Below are 26,029 nucleotides of genomic sequence, written 5' to 3'. Positions count from 1 at the left end.
GCCCGCGCCCCGCAGCCGCCGTGCCCGCGAGCGGGAGCGGGAGCCGGAGCCGCCGCCGCCGCCGCCGCCGCCGAGCGGAGCGCACGGAGCCGCCGCCATGGCCACCACGGCGCCCTGCACCCGCTTCACGGACGAGTACCAGCTCTACGAGGACATCGGCAAGTAAGAGCCGCGGGCGGGCGGCGGGCGGCGGGCGGGGAGACCGGCCCCCGGCCCCGGCCCCCGACCCACTCCGCTCCCGCCGGCCAGGCGCACGGCCCCGCGCCCCCGACCCCCCGCCCGGCCCCGGCCCGGCCCCGATCCCCGGCCCCGATCCCCCCGATCCCCGGCCCCGATCCCCCCCATCCCCGGCCCGGCCGGCGGGACCTCAGCGCGGGCCCCCGGCCCGGCCCGCGGCGCCCGGGGGAGCTCTCCGCGCGGCGGGGGCGGCAGCAGGTGTCCCCGGAGCGGCAGACGTGACGCACTCGGCGGCGGGAGGCGGCGGGCAGGGGCCGGGGGGCCGGGGCCGGGGCCCGGGGGCAGGGGGCCCGGGGGGCCGGGCAGCGGGCGGGCAAGGGCCGTCCTGTGCGGGGCTCGGTCCCCGCCCCCACGGCAGGCAGCGGGTGCGGGGGCGGCGGGACCGCGGCGCTGGCTCCTCCGCGTGGCTCCCGGGCGGGAGGGGCTCCCTGCGCGCCGGCGGCGGGCGGCGTGGGAGCGGCCTCGGCCCGGGGTCACGGCGGCCTGGGCTCCGCTGTCCCCCCATCGCCCCGCTGGGAGGGGAGCGGGGGGCGGGCCGGGGCCCGGGGCCGGGGCGGCGGGTCAGTCTGGGGCTGAGCCTGGCGGGGCGCCTGCGGGTCCTTCAGGGTCACGGTGGATGGGGAGTTCGGAGGGATTTGCTGGCGGGAAGGCTGCTGAGGGTCCAGGTGGGAAGGCTGCGGGGACAGCTGCCCCGGGGCCTGGGGGGGGGGTCGGTGACCCGGGAGGCCCCGAGGGGCCCCTGAGGCCTGGGCAGTGAGTCTGGAGGTTGCTCAGGCCAAGCCCCTGCCTCCTCCACCCCTTGCGGCTGCTGGAGGATTCCTCTTACACACCCAGGGTCCGATCCTTGTTTTCTTTATTTCTTAAAAATATATATTTTTATTGACTTCAGAGAGGAAGGGAGAGGGAGAGAGAAACATCAATGATGAGAGATAATCATGGACCGGCTGCCCCCTGCACCCCCTCACTGGGGATCGAGCCCACACCGTGCATGTGCCCTGACCTGGAATGGAACTAACCTCTGGGGTCATAGGTCAGCGCTCAACCACTGAGCCACATGGGCAGGGCCTTACCCTCTTTCTGAAAACACCTCTGAAGTGATCCCTGTGATGGTGAGGGGTGCTGATCATTGGTGACTGGTGTCCAGATGGTGATCATTGATGACTGGTGCCCAGATGGTGATCTTTGGTGACTGGTGTCCAGATGCTGATCTTTGGTGACTGGTGCCCAGATGGTGATCATTGGTGACTGGTGCCCAGATGGTGATCATTGGTGACTGGTGTCCAGATGCTGATCTTTGGTGACTGGTGCCCAGATGGTGATCATTGGTGACTGGTGCCCAGATGGTGATCATTGGTGACTGGTGCCCAGATGGTGATCTTTGGTGACTGGTGCCCAGATGGTGATCATTGGTGACTGGTGCCCAGATGGTGATCTTTGGTGACTGGTGCCCAGATGGTGATCATTGGTGACTGGTGCCCAGATGGTGGTCTTTGGTGACTGGTGCCCAGATGGTGATCTTTGGTGACTGGTGCTCAGATGGTGATCTTTGGTGACTGGTGCCCAGATGGTGATCATTGGTGACTGGTGCCCAGATGGTGATCTTTGGTGACTGGTGCCCAGATGGTGATCATTGGTGACTGGTGCCCAGATGGTGATCATTGGTGACTGGTGCCCAGATGGTGATCATTGGTAACTGGTGTCCAGATGGTGATCTTTGGTGACTGGTGCCCAGATGCTGATTGTTGGTGACCGTGGTGCCCAGATGGTGATCATTGGTAACTGGTGTCCAGATGGTGATCTTTGGTGACTGGTGCCCAGATGCTGATTGTTGGTGACTTTGGATGTCCAGCCGGAGGAGTGTGGGGTGTGTGAATTCTCTGGCTCACCCTGCAGGTTCTGAGGTACACCAGACGTGGGCAGGAGGGTGGCTGAGGGAACCCTTGATCAGGTCAAGGCCAGGCCCTGGGGACCCACAGATTCCCTTCCCTCAGGGGGGCTGGTGGGGTGCCCGGGCTCTGGAGAGCAGGGCAGAGGTGAGCCCCCGAGCCCCCTGAGTCCCCTCCCTAGAGGAAGGCATGGGCTGGGAATCCTCAGAGGCTGGCTGGGGAGGGAGGGTGCCCATTCGGAGGCGCATGTTCCTCTGCTTGCACCAGGCGCCCCGTCCTCACCCTGATCGTGCTCCCTGAATCCTGGGCCTGAAGTTCAGAGCTCCCTGCTCTTCTGTGAGCCTCTGGGTCCACAGCTGCGCAGGCCCCGCCCCTGCTCTGGCTCCAGCCGCGCTGCTTACGGTGCTGGCTGCCGCCCACCCACCCTGGGGAGTGCAGCCCTCGGGGCTCCTTGGGAATGAGAGGGGGTGGCATGCCCTGCAGTGCATGCTGGGTGCCCACCCTGCCCGCAGGGACCAGAGCAGCTGACAGCGGACGGGCAGCTGAGCCAGACACAGGCTGAGTGGGTGGGAAGCCTGGAGTGGAGGGGCCCGGGGCCGGGAGCTTCGGCTCTGCCCGCACCCTGTCGGCCTCGCGGGGTGCCAGTCCGGTGAGGGCTCTGCTGGGCGGTGTCCCGGGCAGGAGGAGGCCAGGCCGGGGGGAGCCGGGCGGGCCCACAGGGGCCGTGCTGGCCGGCTGTCGTCAGCGCCGGGCCTGCCGGAGGCACAGTTGGTGTTGCTTCCTGGCCCAGGTGGACGCGTCCAAGTTTATTTAAAGCGGCAGCCCTGGCACCAGGCCAGCAACGCCGAGTGCCCGGGAAGGGCCGGCCCCTGCCCACAGCCACCCCTGGTGTGGCCTCAGCCTCTTCTCCGCCCCTCTCCCTGGCTGCCTCTGCTGGCCTCTCCAGGGCCTGGGCAGGGGTCTGAGGGCCAGAAGGAGCCGTGTTCTGGCTCTGCCCTCTCGCCGGCAGCCTGGCGTGGCCCTGGTCCCGGGTTCAGAGCCGCCTCGAGAGGGTCCCTGGCCGGCCACAGGAGCAATAACTAAACACACGTGTCTCTTCGACCAGAATTGGAAACTTGCTCTTTTATCCTTTTGGCTTTACATACTTTAAAAAAAATATTTTTTTATTGATGTCAGAGAGGAAGGGAGAGGGAGAGAGAGAAACATCAGTGATGAGAGGATCGTGAATCGGCTGCCTTCCGCACGCCCCACTCTGGGGATGGAGCTGTCCCGGGCCTGTGCCCTGACCGGGCTCGAACCCTGACCTCCTGGTTCCCAGGTCGACGCTCAGCCACGGAGCCCCCTGCCGGGCTCACGTTCTCTTTGTTATGAGCAGTAGCATTGCAGGCAAAGGTGGGCCTGTCCCTCCCTCGGGTGGCGGCTCCCAGACCCTTTTGAGTTGGTGGACGTGGATGTCCGTGGCCACCACTCATGTGTGTGTGTCCTGGGCACTTTACCTAAACCCCCTGAGACCCGTGTCCGCACTCAGCTGCGCCTCCAGGGCCCGGCTGCTGCCTGTGCCCCCTGACGGGGCACACTCCCGCCCGGGGGCGATCGGGCTCCGGCGTGCCCACGGCTCCCGCCCGCCTGCCCCTGTGAGTCTGGCGTGCTGGCCTTCACTGGGTCAGAGGAGGTGCCGTCTCCTTCACCCTGTGGGGCTCCCCGAGAGAGCCGCTCCGGGAGGCTCTGCACGGGGCCCCCCACACCTCGGGGAGCAGGTCACCTTGAACCCGGGTTTTACTTAATTAGTCGCCATTTAACGATGCTGAGCGGGGCGGTGAGGAGGCCAGCGCCGACCTTGGTGTGCCTTTGACTCCGTCCTGGGTGTGACCCTGGCCGAGGCGCCCGGCCGGCTGGGCCGTACGGAGCTGACACCCAGGCAGAGGGTGCAGGGTCGGAGCCGACGGAGGGTGTGGGTGGAGGAGGAGCAGGGTGTTGGCTTCCTCCCACCTCAGGGCCTCGGTCTGTGCTGTTCCTCCTGCCCAGCGGCCACACGGCGGCCCCTGCTGCTCGGCGAGGTCACGACCCGGACCCCATGCCGTCTTCCCCGGCGCCTGGCACGTCAGACACAGGCGGTCCCCCAGAGTGGGCTCCAGCCCGCCCACGCTGTGACCCCGCCTGTCTGCCGGGAGGCACGCCCGGGGCTGGGGCCCGGCCCGGAGGAGGCTCCGGACGGCGCCCGGGGCTGCCGCAGGAGCACATGAAGGTGATGCTCGCTCAGCTACTACCGAGCGGTATTTTTACCCGTAACCTACTTTGCCGAGAGCTAAGAATATAGCTCGCACTCCTACCTGACTCTCTCTGCTCTGGTGACGGTCGCCCGCGGTTACAAGGCAGCGGGTACATGAGCCCGAACGGGAGAGGCGAGTGGCCTTGCCTCACCCAGGCCCGGCCCCGGGCGGGCTCCTGCAGGCCCCGGGCTCTGGATTCTGCCCTCTCTTCTCTCGGGAGCCGGTGACCTCACTCCCGTCTGCGTGCCGTGAAAGGCTGCTGCTCCACCCCAGCCTCTCCCTGCACCAGTCTCCGGCTCTGTTCCCCGTCGGGGCACAGAGTCTTGATCCCCAGTAGGGGGCTTGCAGTGGGTAGCTGATCGATGGTTATCATCATTGATGCTTCCATCTCTCCCTTCGTCTTCCCCTGAAATCAATTAAAAAACGTATTTAAGCTCTGGTCTGTGTGGCTCCGTGGTCAGAGCATCAGCCTGCACACCGAAGGGTTTTGGGTTCGATTCCCCATCAAAGGGCTCCTAACTGGGTTGTGAGTTCATGCCCCACCCCCTGTTGGGTGCATGTCATGAGGATTAAAAAAAAACAAAACAAAACATTTTATATTTTAAATTTCTTTATTGATTTCGGAGAGGAAAGGAGGGAGAGAGAGAGAGAAACAGCAAAGATGAGAGAGAACCATGGACCGGCTGCTTCCTGCATGCCCACACAGGAATCGAGCCCGCAACCCGGGCTTGTGCCCTGACCGGGAGTCAAACCCTGACCTCCTGGTTCATAGATGGACGCTCACCCACTGAGCCATACCTGCTGGGCAAAAGCAAACATTTTTTTAATTATTTCGCTGGCTGATGCCGGCCTGCTTGTGGTCCGCTCGGACCCTCAGCTCCACAGGCTGCTCCTCGGCGGCCTTGCGCCTTCAAAGCACCAGGCTGTCCCGGCTCCCTCTCCTCGTCTCACCATGGCAACCAGCACTCTGCCCCCATTTGGGAGAAGCAAGGCTCGGAGTGTTATCTTATTAATCAAACGACAAGGACAATTTCATCTTATTAAAAAAAAAAAAAGCAATTCACGTGTGTGTGCAATAAACGTGACTCTATACGCATCACTTCCTCGCTCCCAGAGGCCCTGGACTGTGTTAGCGTCAGCAGGGGGATCTGTGAGGGGTGGCACGTGAGTGTGTACGGACACGTATGCACATCTCACACACACACACACACACACACACACACACGGTTTTGAAAACGCAGGTGGAGTCTCGTGTGGGTGATTCCCGGCCCGTTGGCCCAGCCCTTGTCCGTGACGACAGCTGTGTGTCAGTCTTTCTCACAGCCGGGCTGCCGGCTCTCAGACAGGCACGCGTGTGCGTGTGCGTGTGCGTGTGTGTGCGCGCCCGCCCGCGCGTGGCAGGGGAGGAGGGGGGCAGATTTTTAAACAAAAATGGAGTCCAGCTGGGGTGGCTCAGTAGTTGAGCATCAACCTATGAACCAGGAGTCAAGGTTTGATTCCCAGTCAGGGGCACCCAAAAAAAAAAGCAATGATAAAACAAGAAGTTAAATTTAAGTTCCTGTCGGAGGGGACTCCTCCTCGTCCATACTGAGCTGCCTGGTCGGGAGCCCGCTGCCAGAGACTGTGGCCCTTCCGGAGGTTTCCGGGATATTTTCAAAAACGTAATCTTCTCTCTGCCTGAAAAAATGGAACCTGATTATTTTTAAAGCATCTCTCGCCACTGCGGGCCGCTTTGTTAACGCAGAGACACAGAAATCATTATGTAGCGACGAGGCTTTCCAAAAACGGCCCTGTTGGCACAGCACAGGAGCGCATGTTTTATTCATGGCAGCGCAGGATCTGAGACAGGAAAACGCCATCATGCCTCGGGCTGCCGGGCGGTGGCGGGCAGCAGCCTGCACGGTGGGCCCGGAGGACGGCTCTCGGGCTCAGGGACGCTTCTGGGCGAAGCCAGCGCCGAGCCTCTGGAACAGATTGGCGCTCGTGGGCACAGATGAGAGGACATGGATGGAGGAAGCATGAGCCATGCTGTTCCGTGGGAGCCAGTGGCAGCCGCCCCACGTGACGCAGGCCGGCAGCCGCGGTGGTGGTGGTGGGGGCTGGAGCACGCTCTTCCGACGCGACACCCTCCAGGCGCCCGCACTTCCATGTGGGTGCCTGTCCCTCAGAGCTCCCTGTCCCCACGCCCCCATGGGTCCCAGGCTCCGGGTGGTGCCCCCGGGCGGCTCTGCAGGCTGTGGTCCTTCCCAGTGTGCTGGGCACTCCCCGTGGAAGGTGGGGCTGGGGGCAGCAGGAGGTGCTCGTGGCCCTGGGTCCTCAGGTGGCAGCTGGTGAGGTTAGTAGTGCAGGGCTGGGTGGTGCCCGCGCTCCGTGCCAGGGGGTCTGCGCCCTGGAGGGGCAGCAGCTGGGGGCTCTCGGCCGCTGGAGAAGGTGCCCGGGGCCGAACGCCAGGCTGCTGCACAGGGGACGCGCCCCAGGCCCAGGTGCAGGCCCTCAGTGTGACCGGCGGGCAGCGTGGGCACGGACCTGCTGGGGCCTCTGCGCCAGCCAGCCACGTCGCCGCTCGCTGCCCTGCCGGCAGAGCTCACCGGACCAGCGTGCTGGGGGCTTGGTGGCCCCTGGTGTTCACAGTCGGCCGCCCCATCGAGGTCGCTGAGCCCAGCACTGAACAGAGAAACAAAATTCTAGCCATGAGTGTAGTTCAGAGTTTTTACTACTTAAAAAATAAGTAAAAGGGCTGAAACCGGTTTGGCTCAGTGGATAGAGTGTTGGTCTGTGGACTGAAGGGTCCCAGGTTCGATTCTGGTCAAGGGCATGTGCATTGGTTGTGGGCACATCTCCGGTGGGGGATGTGCAGAACGCGGCTGGTCGATGATTCTCTCTCATGGATGTTTCTGTCTATCCCTCTCCCTTCCTCTCTGTGAAAAATCAATAAGATATATTTTGATAAATAAATAAATGGGAACAGTGAGCCCAGCGGGCATGGCTCCATGAGCATCAACCCAGGAACCAGGAGGTCAGGATTCCATCCTGGTCAGGGCACAGGCCCGGGTGGCGGGCTCCATCCCCAGCAGGGGGCATGCAGGAGGCAGCTGAGCAGTGATTCTCTCTCATCACTGATGTTTCTCTCCCTCTCCCTCTCTGAAATTAATAAGAACTTATTTTAAAATAATAAATAGGAGAGGAGGGTGTTTTGTTCAGCCGTCTGAGGCCAAAGTCCCCGACAGTCACACCAGCCCGACATCCGGGCGGGAGCCGGGAGCCGTGTCCTGTGAGTGAGGCTGCACCTGCGGGCGCGGCGTTCCGCCCGGGAGGCGGGGCTGGTGAGCACAGCCGCCAACCAGCGTAAACCTGTATCGATGGAGCGAACGGCGGAGGCTTACGCTCCAACCGTGCTTCCTCAGTAAAAACATGCAACCGCCCAGAAACAGGCGGGACTCCCTCCCGACCTGGAGCCAGAGGCCTCCGGAGCCTCCAGAGCAGGAGCCCGAGACCCCTCGTGTTTCATCCTCGAACTCGGCGAGGAGATGCCTGTGCACGGCTGTGTCTCCGACAGCGCGTGCTGAGGATGAGCCGAGGGGCCCATCGGGATGTGAACGTGGACGGAGCCGGGGCTGGGAGAGGTGGAAGGTCACTCCTTCGTGCAAAGATGCAGTTCAGGGTGACGGCTGTTGAGGTTCCAGCTGCTTTTTAAAAAACCCACTCGCTGATTCTTTTTAAAAATACATTTTAAATTGATTTTAGAGAGGGGGCGGGGAGGGAGAGAGAAACATCATGATGAGAGAGAATCGTGGATCGGCTGCCTCCTGCACACCCCACACTGGGGATCCAGCCCGAAACCCGGGCCTGTGCCCTGACCGGGCATCCAGCCCTGACCTCCCGGTTCACAGGTCGACGCTTACCAGCTGGTTCTGCGGTTCGTATGGAAATGCCGGGACCCAGAAGAACCAGGACCTCTGGAGCGAGGGGAGGACTGGGGGCTCACACTCCCAATTCCAAAGCCGACAGGGCAGCCACGCCGTCAGAGGAGACACGGCCGGGCAGCGTGGGGAGGACGGGGCGGGGGGACGGACACGGCCGGGCAGCGTGGGGAGGACGGGGGGGGGGGCGGACACGGCCGGGCAGCGTGGGGAGGACGGGGGGGACGGACACGGCCGGGCAGCGTGGGGAGGACGGGGGGGGGGGGACGGACACGGCCGGGCAGCGTGGGGAGGACGGGGGGGGGGGACGGACACGGCCGGGCAGCGCGGGGAGGACGGGGCGGGGGACGGACATGGCCGGGCAGCGTGGGGAGGACGGGGGAGGACGGGGGGGACGGACACGGCCGGGCAGCGTGGGGAGGATGGGGGGGGACGGACACGGCTGGGCAGCGTGGGGAGGACGGGGCGGGGACGGACACGGCCGGGCAGCGTGGGGAGGACGGGGGAGGACGGGGGGGACGGACATGGCCGGGCAGCGTGGGGAGGATGGGGGGGGACGGACACGGCCGGGCAGCGTGGGGAGGACGGGGCTGGGACGGACACGGCCGGGCAGCGTGGGGAGGACGGGGGGGACGGGGGGGGGACGGGGGGGGATGGACACGGCCGGGCAGCGTGGGGAGGACGGGGGGGGGACGGGGGGCAGGGACGGACACGGCCGGGCAGCGTGGGGAGGACGGGGCGGGGGGACGGACACGGCCGGGCAGCGTGGGGAGGACGGGGCGGGGGGACGGACACGGCCGGGCAGCGTGGGGAGGACGGAGGGACGGACACGGCCGGGCAGCGTGGGGAGGACGGGGGGAACAGGTGGGGACTGGTGCCTGACGGTGAGACGGTAAATGGCGTCCTGAGTCATCGGGGGGCGCGGTGAGGCCACAGTGCGGCCCAGGACTGCGGGGCGTGAGGCCGTGACGCCCTGGCGGGACGGGGAGGCAGAGGGCAGCTCTGGGGTCCCGCCCCCACAGAGCCGGGGTCACCCCGTGGCCCGGACAGCCACAGAGCAGACACTGCCCTCGCCCCGGCGCCGATGGCTGGAGCTTCGTCCGACGTCGCGCGGCTGCGGATTTGATCCCGCATGAGGGCAGAGATGGGAACATACAAGAACAGCCCATGGATGTGTAGAGAAGTGGGACAAACGTCGGTGTTTCTTTCTCTTTAAAATCAGCAAGTAAAAGTGTGAAAAGAGAAGAAACGTCCCAAATGTGCGTCCACTGGTGGACGGGCACAGGACGTGAGCGGACCAGTCCCGCCCGGCCTGCCCGCCTGCCTCCCAGCCCCGCCCCGGCCGCACCTGCTGAGCGATGGGATGCTGTCCCCTGGGGGCCAGCTCCTCAGCCCCGCCTGACGGGGTCTGACAGCCACAGGCCGCCCAGCCCCGGGCGTCAGGCCCGTGCTGTGTCCTGCGGAGCCCGAGTCCTCCCTCCGGCCTGCCACGTGCTCACGCTCACACTCGCTCACATACACACACACACACACACACGCACACGCACGCTCACACTCCCTCACACGCTCACACTCCCTCACACGCTCACACTCCCTCACACGCTCACACTCCCTCACACGCTCACACGAGGCCCCAATGGCCGACAGTGAGGCCAACAGTGAGGCCCACGATGGCCGACAGTGAGGCGCGATGGCCGACAGTGAGGCCCCGATGGCCGACAGTGAGGCCCCGATGGCCGACAGTGAGGCCGACAGTGAGGCGCGATGGCCGACAGTGAGGCCCCGATGGCCGACAGTGAGGCGCGATGGCCGACAGTGAGGCCCCGATGGCCGACAAGTGAGGCGCGATGGCCGACGAGTGAGGCCCACGATGGCCGACATTGAGGCGCGATGGCCGACAGTGAGGCCCGATGTCCGACAGTGAGGCCCCGATGGCCGACAGTGAGGCGCGATGGCCGACAGTGAGGCGCGATGGCCGACAGTGAGGCCCCGATGGCTGACAGTGAGGCCCCGATGGCCGACAGTGAGGCCGACAGTGAGGCGCGATGGCCGACAGTGAGGCCCCGATGGCCGACAGTGAGGCGCGATGGCCGACAGTGAGGCCCCGATGGCCGACAGTGAGGCCCCGATGGCCGACAGTGAGGCGCGATGGCCGACAGTGAGGCGCGATGGCCGACAGTGAGGCCCCGATGGCCAACAGTGAGGCGCGATGGCCGACAGTGAGGCGCGATGGCCGACAGTGAGGCCCCGATGGCCGACAGTGAGGCGCGATGGCCGACAGTGAGGCCCCGATGGCCGACAGTGAGGCGCGATGGCCGACAGTGAGGTGCGATGGCCGACAGTGAGGCCCCGATGGCCGACAGTGAGGCGCGATGGCCGACAGTGAGGCCCCGATGGCCGACAGTGAGGCGCGATGGCCGACAGTGAGGCCCCGATGGCCGACAGTGAGGCGCGATGGCCGACAGTGAGGCTGACAATGAGGCCCCGATGGCCGACAGTGAGGCCGACAGTGAGGCCCCGATGGCCGACAGTGAGGCGCGATGGCCGACAGTGAGGCGCGATGGCCGACCGTGAGGCGCGATGGCCGCCGCTGCCGGGGTCTGCGTTCCTGGTGAATAGAGCTGAAGGGACGGAGTGTGATGGATCTGGAACAAGACAAGCCCCTAGGACTGACCTGTGATGTGGGACTTGCATCCTCTGCTGTGGGAAAGGAGAGCAGGGTGGGAGCCTGGAGGTGGGGGAAGGGGAGGTGGGGGAGGGGAGGTGGGGGAGGGGAGGGTGGGGGAGGGGAGCTGGGGGGCTGTGGAGGTGGGGGAGGGGAGGTGGGGGAGGGGAGGTGGGGGAAGGGAGGTGGGGGGTGGGCCGTGGTGGGGTGGGGGAGGGGAGGTGGGGGGAAGGATGGAGGGGGGAAAGGGGAAGGTGGGTGCGGGCGGGAGGTGGGGGAAGGGAGGTGGGGGAAGGGGGGGGGGGGGAAGGAGAAGGGGGGGGCCGTGGAGGTGGGAGAAGGGGAGGTGGGGGAAGGGGAGTGGGGGAAGGGAGGTGGGGAAGGAGAAGTGGGAGCCATGGAGGTGGGGGAAGGGAGGTGGGGAAGGAGAAGTGGGGGGCCGTGGAGGGGTGGGGTGAAGGGGAGGAGGTGGGGGAGGTGAGGGGTGGGGAAGGGACGTGGGGGGGTGGAGGGGCGCGAAGAGAAGAAGGGGAGGTGGTGGAGAAGGGGAGGGGGGGGAAGGGAGGTGGGAAGGAGACGAAGTGGGGGGCCGTGGAGGTGGGGACGATGGAGGTGGGGGAAGGGAGGTGGGGAAGGAGAAGTGGGGGGCCGTGGAGGTGGGGCCGTGGAGGTGGGGGAAGGGAGGTGGGGGAAGGGAGGTGGGGTGGGGGCCGTGGAGGTGGGGGAGGGGAGGTGGGGGAAGGGGGGAGGGTGGGGGAAGGAGGGGGGAGGAATGGGAGGTGGGGGAGGAGAGGTGGGGGGCCGGTGGAGGTGGGGGAAAGGGAGGTGGGGGAGGGAGGGGGGAAGGAGAAGACGTGGGGGGGGCCGGGGAGGTGGGGGAGGGGAGTGGGGGCAGGGGAGGTGGGGGAGGGGGAGTGGGGGAAGGAGAAGTGGGGGGCCGTGGAGGTGGGGGAGGGGAGGTGGGGGAAGGGAGGTGGGGGGCGTGGAGGTGGGGTGAAGGGGAGGTGGGGGGGAAGGGGAGGTGGGGGCCGGGAGGTGGGGAAGGAAGTGGATGGGCCATGGAGGGTGGGGGGAGGAGGTGGGGTGACGGGGGAGGTGGGGGAAGGGGAGGTGGGGGAAGGGAGGTGGGGAAGGAGAAGTGGGGGGCCGTGGAGGTGGGGGAGGGGAGGTGGGGGAGGGAGGTGGGGAAGGAGAAGTGGGGGGCCGTGGAGGTCAGGGCAGCTCCCCCAGCTGTCCAGCGCCTCGGGGAGTCCCGTGTGACCACAGTGGCTTCCATCCCGGGGACACTCACTGGGTCCCCCTCGGCCCCCCTGGGTGCTGCTGACCACGAGGACCTGGGTGGGGCGGCCCCAGAGAAGAGGCAGGAGCTGCTGGGAGGGACCCCTCTCCGCTCCCCGCCCACAGCCCGCTCACGGGGCTGGGCGTCCGGAGACTCACCGGCCTCTGTCTCTGCCGCTTGGTCCCAGGGGGGCTTTCTCTGTCGTCCGACGCTGCGTCAAGCTCTGCACCGGCCACGAGTACGCCGCCAAGATCATCAACACCAAGAAGCTGTCCGCCAGAGGTAGGTGGGCCGTGTGTCCTGGCCCAGCCTGTTGGCCGCACACGTGTGCAGTGATGTCCTCGCCCGTGGCTTTCCTCGCCCGCCTGCGTGGCGGGGTGATGCCGGCGTGGGGTCGTGCTGCTGAGAGGCAGCCACGCGTGGCGCTCTCTCTGGTCAGCACACACGTGTTTCCCCCCGTTTTTGCTTTCACAACCTCCATCCGCTTTTAAAATCCCTCCCCACCTGTTTGTGTGAAGTGTTTCGTTTCTGGCGGGTGAGTGGCCGTCCTGCATCGGGGCTGTGGGTGCAGCAGGAGCCCCCTCCCGCCCACGGGGCCTAGACACCCTCCGGGCGCCGGCCTTCCCAGAGGCCGGGCCCCGGCGGCCGGTCCGGCACAGGGGTCGGGGCCAGGCCTGGGGAGTGACCGGCTGCGGGACCTTTCTGCCCAGATCACCAGAAGCTGGAGAGGGAGGCTCGGATCTGCCGCCTGCTGAAGCACTCCAACATCGGTGAGCGCCCGGCCGGGTCCCCACCCCCCGGCACAGCGGGCGGCCTGCCCTCCGACCCCGAGGCCGTTTCTGCATCAACCCCGTCCCCCTCTCCCCTCTTCGGGGGCTGGGCCAGCCCCTTGGGGCGGTGGAGCCATGCCCACCCTGGTAACTCCCAGGCAGGGTTCTCGGGAGGCAGGCAGGGCCTGGAAGTCCTGCAGCTTCAGAGAAGCCACAGGTGCTGCTCGCAAAGACACGGCAGGCTCCGCCCACCTCGGGTCCGGCCTGGACCGGCCTGGCTCTGCAGAGCCTGTGTCTCCGCAGCCCCTGACCCAGAACTGGGGGGGGAGGGGGGTCTCACCCGCCAGCTGCCCCTCGGGAACGCCGGACACAGGAGCTCCAGAGCCAGGTCTGGTCTCGGGGGGCAGCTGTGGGAGGCCCAGAGCGGGTCTGTGGGTGGGACAGTGGGAGCTGCTTGGTCCCCAGACGGTGCTGACCTGGACATCGGGGTGGTGTTGGCCTGCCCTTTGCCCCGGGGCTCCCTTCCGGGGTCGGGTGTGTGAGTTCATCCGGGTACCCCACACCCCAAGAACCGCCCATCAGGGCCATGGCTTCCGCCCCCCCATCCCCGCTCTTTCCGCCTCACGGTCTCCCTCCCCGCAGTGCGCCTGCACGACAGCATCTCGGAGGAGGGCTTCCACTACCTGGTCTTCGATCTGTGAGTGCTCGGCCTCGGCCCCCGGGGGGAGGGCGTGGTCCCGGCTCCCGGCCTCGCCCCTCGCTCCCACTGCTTACACTGGGCTCCTCTGTCCCATGGCTGCGCCACTGCTCTGGGCCCTCCTCCAGGCAGAACACGGGGCGGGGGGGGGCCGGGGGGAGGAACAGTCCTCCCCGCTCCCTCCGTGTCCTCACCACCTGCTGGCGTGTGCACAGAGCGTGAGGATGCACGTGTGTGGCTCTGGTTCCATATGTTGATGAGTGTGTGTGTGAGTGATGGCTGCACGCGTGTGTGTGAGTTGTGAGGGTTTGTCTGTGTGCGTGTGTGTACCTGGGTGCACGTGTGAACTGTGACTTGCAGGGGGTGTTCGTGTGCCTGTGCGTGCGTGTGTGTGCCTGTGTGTTTGTGGGGTGTGTGTGTGCCTCATGTAGTGTGTGGGGTGTGTGCATGTGTGTGGGGTGCGTGGAGGCTGGGTGGGAAGGCACCTGGCCCGCCTCTGGCTCTGCTGGATTTAGACGTGGTGATCTCACCCTGCTCCCCGACAGCCCCCCGCCCCCCTCAGCGCTGTATTTAGCTCCTGTGAGTCAGTGCCCTGGGGGTGTGGGGGGGCAGGGCCATGGGCTCTGGGCAGCCCTGGGGCCTCCAGCTGCCAGGGGCCAGGAAAGCCCCACCGGTGCTGCCGCCATGGTGACGGCTGCCTGCTCGGAGGACAGCTGCCTCGCCCGGGGGCCTGAGGCCTGAGGAGCCTCCGCCCACTCAGCTTCGGGGTCAGGCGAGGCGGACGGTCCCTGCGGGTGCGGCCCACTCAGGACCCCGTCCCTCGTACAGGCTGGGGTCAGAGGCAGGGGCCAGGCTGCCTCCAGCCTGCGGCCTGAGCGCTGTCCATGGTGCTTCAGTGGCAGCTGCCCCCCAGGCAGTGCCGGCCGAGCGGGAGGTGCCCTGCCCAGGGGCACAGGAGCAGGTGGGGAGGGAATGGTGTGCATGTGCACGCGTGTACATGTAAGCGTGTGCCGTGTGTAAGTACTGCCCACACGACCCTGCTCTCCGCCCCTCTGTGCACACCACGTGTCCCAGCCCGGGGCACCTGGAAGGCCGGGCCCACCCTGTGGGCCTGGCTGTGGCGAGCCTGCGATGGCGGCCGCTCTGCAGGCCTCGCCCACGGGGCGCACACCCTGCTCGGAGGGCCCCGGCCTGTGGGCGGCAGGAAACCCATCTTCTCAGGCCCAGCACCACGCAGACCTGGTCACTTGGGCGGGTCACTGACCTCAGCTTTCTGAGCTTTCATGCCACTGGGGGAGAGGGGGGAGAGCAAACGTGAAAGCCCTCAGCGAGCTGTCAGTCCTGGGTGGCAGGCAGGCGATGGGGCAGGTGCTGGTGGAGGAGGTGGGGGGGGGAGCTGGGGGAGGGGGAAGTGGGGGAGGGGAGCCAGGAGGAGGGGAAAGAGGTGGGAGGAGGAGGGGGAACGGGGGCGGGGTAGCAGGGGGGAGCTGGGGGAGGGGTAGCAGGGGTAGCAGAGGGAGGAGGAGTGGGAGGGGGAGCAGGGGGAGGGGGGCTTGAAGGGGATGCCAGGGAGGGGACTAGCGAGTGTCCAAGGCTGTGACCCCGTGTGCTCCCGCAGGGTCACTGGCGGGGAGCTGTTTGAGGACATCGTGGCGAGAGAGTACTACAGCGAGGCGGATGCCAGGTGGGTGAGCACCCTCGCCCGCCCTCACTCTGCCCCTCGCCCGCCCTCACTCTGCCCCTCGCCCGCCCTCACTCTGCCCCCCGGCCCCGCTGCCCCCGACACAGGCAGGCAGACAGGCAGCTGGGCGGAGATGCCAGTCTGCCCCCGGCTGAGCCCGGGGCCCTCTGAGCAGGGGGGAGAGGGTGGCCAGTGTGGGAGGACCAGACTCTGGTCCCGGGGGAGGGTGCTGTCGGGGGCTGATGGCAGGCAGGGGGAGAGCAAGCAGGTGGGCGTCCTCCTGCCCCCGAGGTCAGTCCACGGCCCCCGCCGCCCCCTCCCCGGTGCCGCCTCATGCAGCTCCCAATTCCTGTCCAAAGACAGACCCGGACCCTTTCCCAGCATTCTCTGGGGCCCCCATGTTCTCCCGGAGTCCCTGGGGTCCGGCGGACAGGAAGCCGGGCCCGGGTGGGGCGGGGGCGGGATTACTGGGACCCAGGCAGCTCCTCCTGCGGGTCAGCCTCACAGACGAGGGGCTGTGGCCCCGCAGCCTGAGCCATGTCAGTGTGGCCGCGGGGAGGGCACGTCCGGAGGGCAGCCATGGCGGGGGAGGCCTGCGTCCCCGCCTGTGGGCCAGATGCCCCGATCTGTGACGGGGGCTCCTGACGGGTTCTCGGCGAGAGCCCTCCTGGCCAAGGAGACGCGTTTAGAAGGAAGAGAGGCCGGCCTGGTCTCCGGGGAGTGGATTCGGATGCTCTTCCATTTTTAATTCTGTCTGTTTTGACGCTTTAATGAATATGCATCACTTTCCTAATCAGGGAGGTGAAGGTGGTTCTGAAGTCGCTCTGTGACTGGCTTCTGCCCCTACGGGCCATGAGCCTGCTGCGGGTCCGGGTGCCGTGAGACGGTGTGCGTGGTCCTGGTGGCGCCTGCACCAGGCAGCGGGGGGGCAGGGGGAGAGCCGGGCCACGGGGGTGGGAGAGCCGGCCATGGGGGCAGGCGCCGGTGGTTCTGAGGTTCCATGGGGAGGGGTCCATCCAGGCAGCCTCTGGAGAGGAGGGAAGCTCTTTGACTGCTTCGTGAAAACGGGGAGTGGGCACAGCCTCCGCCTCCTCTGCCCGGCGCCAGCAGGCCTGTCCAGGGCGGGTGCCTGCCTGCCTGCTAGAGGTCGAACCCAGGGCCAGGCTGATCTCACACTTGCCAGGGCCCAGGGCTCCTGGACTGCACTCCCTGCAGGAGGAGGGCGCCCCCTGGCGGCTGCCTCCTGTCATTTCCCGCTCTGGACCCTCTCCCCAGCTCCTGGACCCTCAGCGCCCTCCACTGGGCACCCCTGGCCTGGCACCTCCCTTGGTGTGCGATGGGGCTCGGGCCTGGGCCTGGGACCCTCCCAGCTGCTCACAGGGACTTCCTAGAGCGCCCGTATGGCCCGCACCCTGAGCCGCCCTGGACATGCCATACCCAGTGTGCCCACCCCCCCACCCCCCACGCTACCACCACCCCGCCTCTTCCCTGTGCCCCCGCATCCCACCTGCTCCCCCCAAGCCAATCGCCTTTGCTCACCTGCCCCTCCCTCCGGCCTCACCCCTTCACTCCTGGAGGCCCCCTGCCTGCTCCCCGCCCTCGTGCACAGTGGGGCTCCCTGGCTCTGGGGTCCCCCGGAACTGGCCCGGGGCGGGGGCTCTGCACTGGGGCCCCTCCTGCGATCCGTTTGCTCTCAGCCGGACGGGGAGGAGGGTGCTCCCAGCCATCCCCGGGGTCCCGGCCTAGAGGAGACAGTGTGCTGTGCTGGTGCTTTGGAGTCTGGGGTCACCGTGGTGCCGTGGGGAGAAGCCGTGGGGGGCTCCGTGCCCCGGGGCTGTGCTGAGGCAGGAGCCAGGCCAGGCCGGCGGCCGCCCCTGACCAGTGACCCCCAGGGCCGTGTCCGATGGGCGCGTGGGGGCCCGGGAGGAGGGGCCTGCGGGAGTGGTTTGGTGACCTCGACCCAGGAAGAGGCCTCGGAAGAGGAGGCGGAAGCCGGCCGGGGCGGCGTTCGGGACGTGTGCAGCCGTTTACCGGCCCCAAAGCAGAACGGCTCAGAGATGGGGGGGGGGGGGGTGCGGAGAGGAGCCGGAACCGAGAGAACACGCCCGGCCCGGCCGGCCTCTGGCGACTCGGAGCCGTTCGGACACCAGGTGACTGAGCGGCTCTGAACGTGACGGCCGAGGAGGGGTGTGTGCCCGTGAGCCGAGGGAGCAGGACCGCGGGGCCGAGCCGGGCGGCCTCAGGGCCCAGCCTGGCCTCAGCTTGGAGGTCCGTCCAGGCGAGGCAAGGCGAGGGGCCCGGGGCCGCCCCCCGACTTGGCTGTCGGAACGGGCTGCTCCTCTCCACAGGCTGCGGACGGGGCTCCCGCGTGGGGGAGAGGCCGGGAGAGCCAGCGGAGGCCCGGCACTGCCCGTCGGCAGGTGCACCGTGCTCCGTCCAGCCGTGGCCAGCCAGACGGGAGCGGGAGGTCTGGGGCCTGCCTGCCGGGGCCTGGCCACCAAGCGGGGCCTGCAGGAGGTGGAGGAGGAGGCAGGCCTGGATGTCGGCACACGGACGAGCCTCGGTGCTGGGAGCACAGGCCCAGGGGGACGCCACCCCGAGGGCAGCCGTGCAGCCGCGCGGGGACCCGGGCGGGCGGTCCGAGAGCCGGGCCCTGAGTGCCGCGCTCCGCGGGCTGGACGCCGAGGGCCCGCGTGGTGCCTCGAGGACGCCCACACGGGGGCCGAGGCCGAGGGCGGGCCCGGAGCAGAGACCCCTTCGCAGCTGCGGGCGGGCCGGGGAGAAGGCCCCGCGGGCATGGGCAGCGGCTGAGGCATGAGGCCTCCGGCCCCGGCGCAGGCCGCTCGGAGGAGGCGGCTCACACTGGCACGCAGACACCTGCCCCGGGCGGAGCCAGCGTCGGCAGCAGCAGACAGGGCAGGGGTCCGCGGGGTCGCGCTGCGGGTGGTGCCTGAGCGCCTGGTCTGCGTGAGCCCGTCCTCGGCAGGTCCTGGGCTGTGGGGCCCGGCCTCCCGCCCGCAGCCCGGCAGCGGCTGTGCCGGGCAGATCACCAGGGGGGTGCGGGGGGCGGGCAGGAGGGAAGCCGGGGCCCAGGTCGGTGGGCACTGCCTCCCGGGTCGGCGCCTGGCTGCCTCTGACTCCAGCTTCAGCCACGGGCGTCGTGGGGTGCAGGGGGGACTCCATGGGGGACCGGCAGCGGCTGACGGTGCCCAGATGTGGCCACAGCTTTTCGAGGAGAGGCCAGCCCCGCTCCCTGTCCTCCTGGTCGTTAGAAACAGCTGACCCAGCAGCGGAGGAGGGGTCCTGGGTGGTCTGCCTGCCCTCCCCCCATTCGGAAGGGCTGTGAGGGAGACCGGGGTGGGGGACCCTGAAGGCCATTGCCTGGCCCTGGGGGCGGCTCGGGGCCCTGGCCTCCGAGTGCGGGGCAGGGACACTGAGCTCAGTGGGCAGCGCTGGGCAGCCTGGCCAGGCCCGGGAGGTGCCTGTGGGTCCCCAGAGAGCGCCTGGCCGCCCGGACTGAGGGGCGGGTTCTGACTTACTGATGAGTGGCACCTGCTCTGGCCCACCAGCGTGACTGGGGGCTGCAGCATCAGCACTGCCCACACCCAGGTGCCCCTTCCCTCTCTCTTTGCCCTTTCACCTCTGCCTTCTCACCTCTGCCCTCTCCTGCCCGGGTTCCCCTCAGGCCGTGTTGCCGGGGGTGGCCTCCACCCTGGCCCCCCTCCCCGAGGGCCCAGCTCAGGGTCAGGCTTGGCCAGCATGAGCCTGGCCCAGGGGCGGGCGTGGGGGGCACAGGGCCGGCCAAGCCTGCGCTGCCCTGGGGCGAGGGGAGCCCCCAGCCCCTCCTGGCTCGTGTCTGCTCTGGGCGGTGCCTGGATTCCCTGCTTCCCATGGCCCCCCCAGCAGGGCCTCACCCCAGCGTCCAGTCCTGCTCCTGCACCCGCGGGCCACTGCCCTCCTGCCCCCATTCCTGAGCCCCCCCTTCCCCCTCCCCACTCCTGCGCCCCACGCCCCCACCCCTGCCCTGCGCCCCACAGGCCCCCCGCCCCGCCCCCCGCCCGCACTAACGCACGTGCTTCTGCTGCAGCCACTGCATCCAGCAGATCCTGGAGGCCGTCCTGCACTGCCACCAGATGGGGGTCGTGCACAGGGACCTCAAGGTGAGTCCCGCCTCCGCACCTCGCCCGCCGTCCCACCCGCATGTCCCTGACCAGATGCCGAGGGCGCTGTGAGCACACACCTGTGCATGCATGTGTGCATGAAGGTGCGTGATTGTGCGTGTGAGACGTGTGTGTGCGCGTGTGCATGTGTGTGTGTGTGTGGCGGGGGTGTCTGTACGCAGCCCTCATAGCACCTCCAGGCAACCATCTGAGGGGATGGTTGTCAGAAATGGTGGCTTCGAGTCCCAGACCCCCACCCCGCAGGCCGCCCAGCGGAGGGGCTGTGGGAGGGGCTGGTCCCTCAGGGGCAGAGGGTGAGGTGCCAGTGGTCTCTGCAAATTCTCCGCCTCGTCCCCGAGACCTGTGGCCCTCAGCTCAGCCTGGCCCAGCGCCCAGACCTTTCCAGAGGAGTCATCTCCGCCCTCCTCCCCCTCCTCCCCCTCCTCTGTCTGGCCCGTTCTCTCCCTCCGGCTGGGCCCTGGGCTGTCCTTTCTGCTGAGAGGCCCCTGGTGGCGGAGAGGCAGCCTTCCCTTGGAGCTGGCCCTGCGTGTGCGTGTGTGTGTGTGTGTGTATGCGCGCGCGCACGTGTGTGCACGCGTGTGTGTGTGTGTGTGTGTGAGTGTGTCTGTGGGGTGCTCTGTGCCCTCCCTGCCCCGGCTCCTTCTGCCTGTCCTTGGTCCCTGCTCCCGTGTCTGCTTTGTGCTCTGCCCTGGCCCCGTCTCCTCTGAACGGCCTGGTTCGGGGCCTCTGAGAGGCGGGGCCACAGGGGCGGGAGGAGGCCCCTCCTTCCCGGACCCCCGACTCAGAGGCCAGGGCAGGGCTGTGGGGTGGGCTCCCAGCCCAGAGTGACGGGGGAGAGGGCGCGCAGACCCCGCTGGCGGGGGGAAGGCTCCCGGTGGGGCTGCTCCTCCCAGCTCCAGCTCCGGGGACCGAGGACGAGGACGAGGACGAGGCGGCCTGGCGGAGGCCCTCCCCGTCACTCTGCGGCTGCTCTGGCCCCGCAGGAGCATGGGGTCCGCAGAGCGTTGTCCCCGTTTGGGGCTGCGGGGGCTGCGGGGCGGTGGGCCCAGCAGGGAGGGGGTGTCCTCATTCCTGGGGGGCTGTGATCCTGAGATTCAGCTCCAGCCTCACCGCCCGCAGACCTCCTGACTGGTGCCTGGAGGTGGGGTCCGGCCGGCCCTCACTGGCTGTGGGGCCGGGCACCTCGGGGCCACAGGGAGTGTCCACACACGTGGGCTGTGGGGTTGGCCTTCTCGGTGGCGCTGAGGTGTGTGACGGAGCGTTGGGCCGAAGCAGTCTGTGCCGACCGAGGACATGGGGGGCTCTGGCCGAGGACGTGGGGGGCTCTGACCGAGGACGTGGGGGGCTCTGGCCGAGGACATGGGGGGCTCTGGCCGAGGACGTGGGGGGCTCTGGCCGAGGACATGGGGGGCTCTGGCCGAGGACATGGGGGGCTCTGACCGAGGACATGGGGGGCTCTGGCCGAGGACATGGGGGGCTCTGACCGAGGACGTGGGGGGCTCTGACCGAGGACATGGGGGGCTCTGGCCGAGGACATGGGGAGCTCTGGCCGAGGACATGGGGGGCTCTGGCCGAGGACATGGGGGGCTCTGGCTGAGGACGTGGGGGGCTCTGACCGAGGACGTGGGGGGCTCTGGCCGAGGACGTGGGGGGGCAGAGCTCTGACCGAGGACATGGGGGCTCTGACCGAGGACGTGGGGGGCTCTGGCCGAGGGCGTGGGGGGGCAGAGGCTCTGAAGACAGAGTTCGGGGTCTTTCAGAATCGAGGTGACGGAGGTCAGGGGATGGACTCCAGGCCTGTGACCAAGACCAGGGCTGCCCTGAGGGGGTCCCTGGTGCAGGCGGATCCCGACACAGACAGAGGGCCCTGAGTGACAGGCGGCCGTGACCTCCACGACCTCGCTGGGTGGACGGACAGTCGGTTGCCTGGGGGAGCTCCTCCCCACAGAGCCTCCTCCTCCCCGTGAGGAAGGCCTCGGGGGCCGGCCTGTGGGCGGGCGCCCGGCGGTCGGGGGCTTGCGGGGAGCACTCACTGCGGGCCGGCGCCCCAGTGCTGTCCTGGCTCCATGGGACCCCAGCCGCACTCAGCCAGCCTTTCCCAGGAGGCTCCATCCCTCGGGGCTGGGGTGCAGGCCCAGGGCCCACGGGGTCAGCGGTGCTGGGAGACACCCACGAACAGGTCAGCCCGAGCGCCCGCCTGCAGCCGCTGTCCCTGTCTCCCCTTGGGGCTCCCACAGCCCGAGAACCTGCTCCTGGCCAGCAAGTGCAAGGGCGCGGCCGTGAAGCTGGCGGACTTCGGCCTGGCCATCGAGGTGCAGGGCGACCAGCAGGCGTGGTTCGGTGAGCTCCCAGCTGGGCCGGGGGGATGGGGGGGGCGAGAGGGCTCGGCACCCAGGCCCTCACCCCTCCCTTCCCGCCAGGGTTCGCAGGCACCCCGGGCTACCTGTCCCCCGAGGTCTTGCGCAAGGAGGCCTACGGCAAGCCGGTGGACATCTGGGCGTGCGGTGAGGCCCGGGGCGGGCTGGGGCGGGGGAAATGGGCGGATGGGGGAGCGGGGGGCTGGCAAATGAGACCAGCTGGAGCCCCTCCCGCCCTGACCAGACCTGGGCCCCAGCGGCTGCTCAGACTGTGCCCGTGCCCGTGGGCTCAGGGGGCATGCAGACTGCCCTTTGCCTGGGTTAGGATGGGGGTGAGATGCCGTGGATAACATTCTGCCATGTGAGGGTCCCCAGGACCCGGTGCCTTCCTGGGGCTGCCTGGCTTTGGGGGGACCCCTTAGCTGGGGCTGGGAGCCGGCTGAGGGTCCACCCTGCCAGCTGCACACTCACCTCTGGGGCCGGCCTCCGGGCGCGGTGGGGGGCATAGTGGGCGGGCACGGCAGTGGGCAGTGGGCGGGCGTGGTGGGTGGTGGGCGGTGGGTGGTGGGCGGGCATGGTGGGGGGGCGGGCATGGTGGGCGGGCCTAGTGGCGGTGGGTGGTGGGTGGTGGGCGGGCCTGGTGGGTGGTGGGCGGGCATGGTGGGCCGGCGTGGTGGGTGGTGGCGGTGGGTGGTGGGCGGGCCTGGTGGGTGGTGGGCGGTGGGTGGTGGGCGGGCGTGGTGGGCGGGCGTGGTGGCGGTGGGTGCCAGCTGAGCCTGCCCCCTCAGGGGTGATCCTGTACATCCTGCTGGTGGGCTACCCGCCCTTCTGGGATGAGGACCAGCACAAGCTGTACCAGCAGATCAAGGCCGGCGCCTATGACGTGAGTGCCCCCGCCCTCCCCCTCCCCCCGGAGAGCTGGCCCTGTGGCCCGGACCCCTGAGCACCGTCTTCCTCCAGTTCCCCTCCCCCGAGTGGGACACGGTCACACCCGAAGCCAAGAACCTCATCAACCAGATGCTGACCATCAACCCCGCCAAGCGCATCACCGCCCAGGAGGCGCTCAAGCACCCGTGGGTCTGCGTGAGTCCGGCCCCGGCCCCGGCCCCAGCCCCGGGGCGGGCGGGGGCCCTGGTCCTGCCCCGCACCCGGCTGCCCTGAGCCCCCGTCCCCTGCCCCCCTTCCCCTTCAGTCCCCGTCCCCTGCCCCCCTGAACCCCCATCCCCTGCCCCCCTTCCCCTTCATCCCCCCTGAGCCCCCCTGCACCCTGTCCCCTGCCCCCCTTCCCCTTCATCCCCCCTGAACCCCCGTCCCCTGCCCCCCTTCCCTTCATCCCCCCTGAGCCCCCCTGCACCCTGTCCCCTGCCCCCCTTCCCTTCATCCCCCCTGACTCCCTGCGCCCGTCCCCACAGCAACGCTCCACGGTGGCCTCCATGATGCACCGGCAGGAGACGGTGGAATGCCTCAAGAAGTTCAACGCGCGGAGGAAGCTCAAGGTGAGGGCGGCCGCACCGTGTCCCCAAGGCCCTGCCCCTGGGGCTGTGCTGGGAGGGGGGACGCTGCACGGCCCGGCCTCGCACCCCCCGCACCCCCAGCCTCCCGCCCCCCGAAGGCTCCGGTGAGGGCGTCCCGCTTCCAGCCAGGCCCCAGTGCTTGGGGGATAGGAGGGAGGGGTACCCCGAGGGGCCCAGCACACTGTGCCTTCGGGGAGAGGCCCCCCGAGAGGCCCTGGGGCCAGGGCCTGTGGGGCTGTGGGCAGAGCAGCTGGGGAACCTGCCAGCACCCGGGCGAGGCCGGGGCTCCCGGCCAGACCGCCCCAGCCGTGTCTCTCCCCAGGGCGCCATCCTCACCACCATGCTGGCCACCCGGAACTTCTCAGGTGAGACGGCTCTTCCGGCAGCTCCGTGACCCGGCTCCCCCGTGACCCCGCCCCTCCACGACCCCGCCCCGTGACCCCGCCCCTCCGTGACCCTGCCCCTCCATGACCCCGCCCTCCGTGACCCCGCCCCCCCGTGACCCCGCTCCCCCGTGACCCCGCTCCCCCGTGACCCCGCCCCTCCATGACCCCGCCCCCGCGACCCGCCCCCTCAATGACTCCGCCCCCGTGACCCTGCCCCTCCATGACCCCGCCTTCCGTGACCCTGCCCCTCCATGACCCCGCTCCCCCGTGACCCCGCCCCCTCAATGACTCCGCCCCCCGTGACCCTGCCCCTCCATGACCCCGCCCTCCGTGACCCCGCCCCCCCGTGACCCTGCCCCTCCATGACCCCGCCCCCCTCTGTGACCCTGCCCCTCCATGACCCCGCCCCCCGTGACCCCGCCCCCCGTGACCCCGCTCCCCCGTGACCCCGCTCCCCCGTGACCCCGCCCCCTCAATGACTCCGCCCCTCCGTGACCCTGCCCCCGCCCCCCCCCCCTCCCCCGTGACCCCACTCCCTCCGTGACACACACACACACACACACACCCTCCCGCTGCCCGAGGCCCTCCGGGCGCGTCTGGGTCTGTCCTCCCGGCACCAGCTCTGTGTCTGTCCGGCGTCCGCGGTCGGCTCTGTGGCTGTCGTTGTGCCGACTCGGGCCCGTCTGGTGTGGTGAGCGCGGGCTCTGAGCCCGGGCGGGCTGGTGGCCTGCAGCGGAGGGGCCCGGGACAGCGTCACCCCGCCCTGTGGCTTTGTGTGCGGCGTCTGGTCGTCCTCGCTGTCTGTCTGCCCGGCACCTCCCGTGACCCCGCTGTGGCCGTGCTGGGCGCCCCGTCCGTCCGAGGCGCCCCATGTGGGTCCGCGTGTCCGTCTCCGCCTGTCGTCCTCCTGTGAGGGCCCGGCCCCGGCCCGGCCAGACTCTAACCTTCTCTGCTTCCTGTCTCTTCTCTCCCCCGCCCCGCCCCTAACGGTGCTCGCAGTGGGCAGACAGACCACCGCTCCGGCCACCATGTCCACCGCGCCCGCCGGCGCCACCCTGGGGCTGGTGGAACAAGGTAGACGCTTGGCCCCGTCCGCCGCGCATGGCGCTCCGGCTGCTCGCAGCCGGGCAGGGAGCCCCGCTCCCGCGCACCCACGGCCCCCCAGGCCCCGGCCGTGCCCACGCGCGTTTGCCTGGGGTCGGGAGACCCCTTTGGCCGAGCTCTGCTTCGGAAGCTCCGTCCGCCCGTCTGTCCGCCTCATCCGGAGGAGCCTGACCCACAGCAGGACCCGGGCTCCGGGGCCTCAGGAGAGGCCAGAGGCAGAGGCCCCCCGAGAGCCTGCGGTGTCCGTCCACCTGGCCTCACGCCCCCCAGACTCCCGCACACACACACTCACACACACACACACACACACTCTCATACACGCACACACGCACTCACACTCAGACACACACACCCACAGACACACTCATACACACTCAGACATACACATACACACACTCACACACACTCTCATACACACTCATACACACACACACGCACACACACTCAGACACACACTCAGACACTCACACACACACACGCACATACACACACACACACGCATATACACACACACACTCAGACACACACACACTCATACACACATTCATACACACACACACACACTCTCACATTCATACACACTCAGACATACACACTCACACACACACTCAGACACACATTCATACACACACACACACTCTCACATTCATACACACTCAGACATACACATACACACACACTCAGACACACACTCAGACACACACACTCATACACACACATTCATACACACACATTCATACACACTCTCACACACACACTTTCACACTCATACACACTCAGACATACACATACACACACACACTAAGACACACACACGCATGCACATACACACTCAGACACACACGCACATACACACACACTCAGACACACACACACTCAGACACACGCACGCACGCACACACACAAACGCACACACACTCAGACATACACACACACGTGCGCGCGCACGAACGCACACACGCACACACTCAGACACACACACTCAGACACGTGCACACACACACTCAGGCACACACGCACACACACAGACACACTCAGACACACTCACACACACACACTCACACACACACACACACTCACAC

The 26,029-nt window shown here is 68.1% G+C and overlaps 1 protein-coding gene across 6 annotated transcripts in view; it reads left to right on the top strand.

Moving 5' to 3' along the window:
- Positions 1 to 26,029, top strand: part of CAMK2B (calcium/calmodulin dependent protein kinase II beta) — a 37,514-nt gene continuing 11,485 nt past the window's right edge. For 4 of the 6 annotated variants that reach the window (XM_036436281.2, XM_036436277.2, XM_036436280.2 and 1 more), the window contains exons 1-13: positions 1 to 162; positions 12,445 to 12,539; positions 12,968 to 13,027; positions 13,670 to 13,724; positions 15,343 to 15,408; positions 19,493 to 19,565; positions 21,824 to 21,926; positions 22,007 to 22,090; positions 22,732 to 22,826; positions 22,904 to 23,026; positions 23,356 to 23,439; positions 23,780 to 23,822; positions 24,843 to 24,917. In XM_036436281.2, coding sequence (XP_036292174.1) covers positions 98 to 162; positions 12,445 to 12,539; positions 12,968 to 13,027; positions 13,670 to 13,724; positions 15,343 to 15,408; positions 19,493 to 19,565; positions 21,824 to 21,926; positions 22,007 to 22,090; positions 22,732 to 22,826; positions 22,904 to 23,026; positions 23,356 to 23,439; positions 23,780 to 23,822; positions 24,843 to 24,917 — 1,021 coding nt within the window. In that variant the 5' untranslated portion in view covers positions 1 to 97. The remainder of the gene's footprint in view (positions 163 to 12,444; positions 12,540 to 12,967; positions 13,028 to 13,669; positions 13,725 to 15,342; positions 15,409 to 19,492; positions 19,566 to 21,823; positions 21,927 to 22,006; positions 22,091 to 22,731; positions 22,827 to 22,903; positions 23,027 to 23,355; positions 23,440 to 23,779; positions 23,823 to 24,842; positions 24,918 to 26,029) is intronic. The other 2 variants (XM_036436279.2, XM_036436278.2) reach the window with 1 other exon arrangement.

The sequence above is a fragment of the Pipistrellus kuhlii genome, unplaced genomic scaffold (genome assembly GCF_014108245.1).
Source record: "Pipistrellus kuhlii isolate mPipKuh1 unplaced genomic scaffold, mPipKuh1.p scaffold_m20_p_133, whole genome shotgun sequence".
NCBI classification, from domain to species: Eukaryota; Metazoa; Chordata; class Mammalia; order Chiroptera; family Vespertilionidae; genus Pipistrellus; species Pipistrellus kuhlii.
The sequence above is the reverse complement of the archived record's forward strand: the minus strand, read 5'-3'. Positions and strand labels throughout refer to the sequence as shown.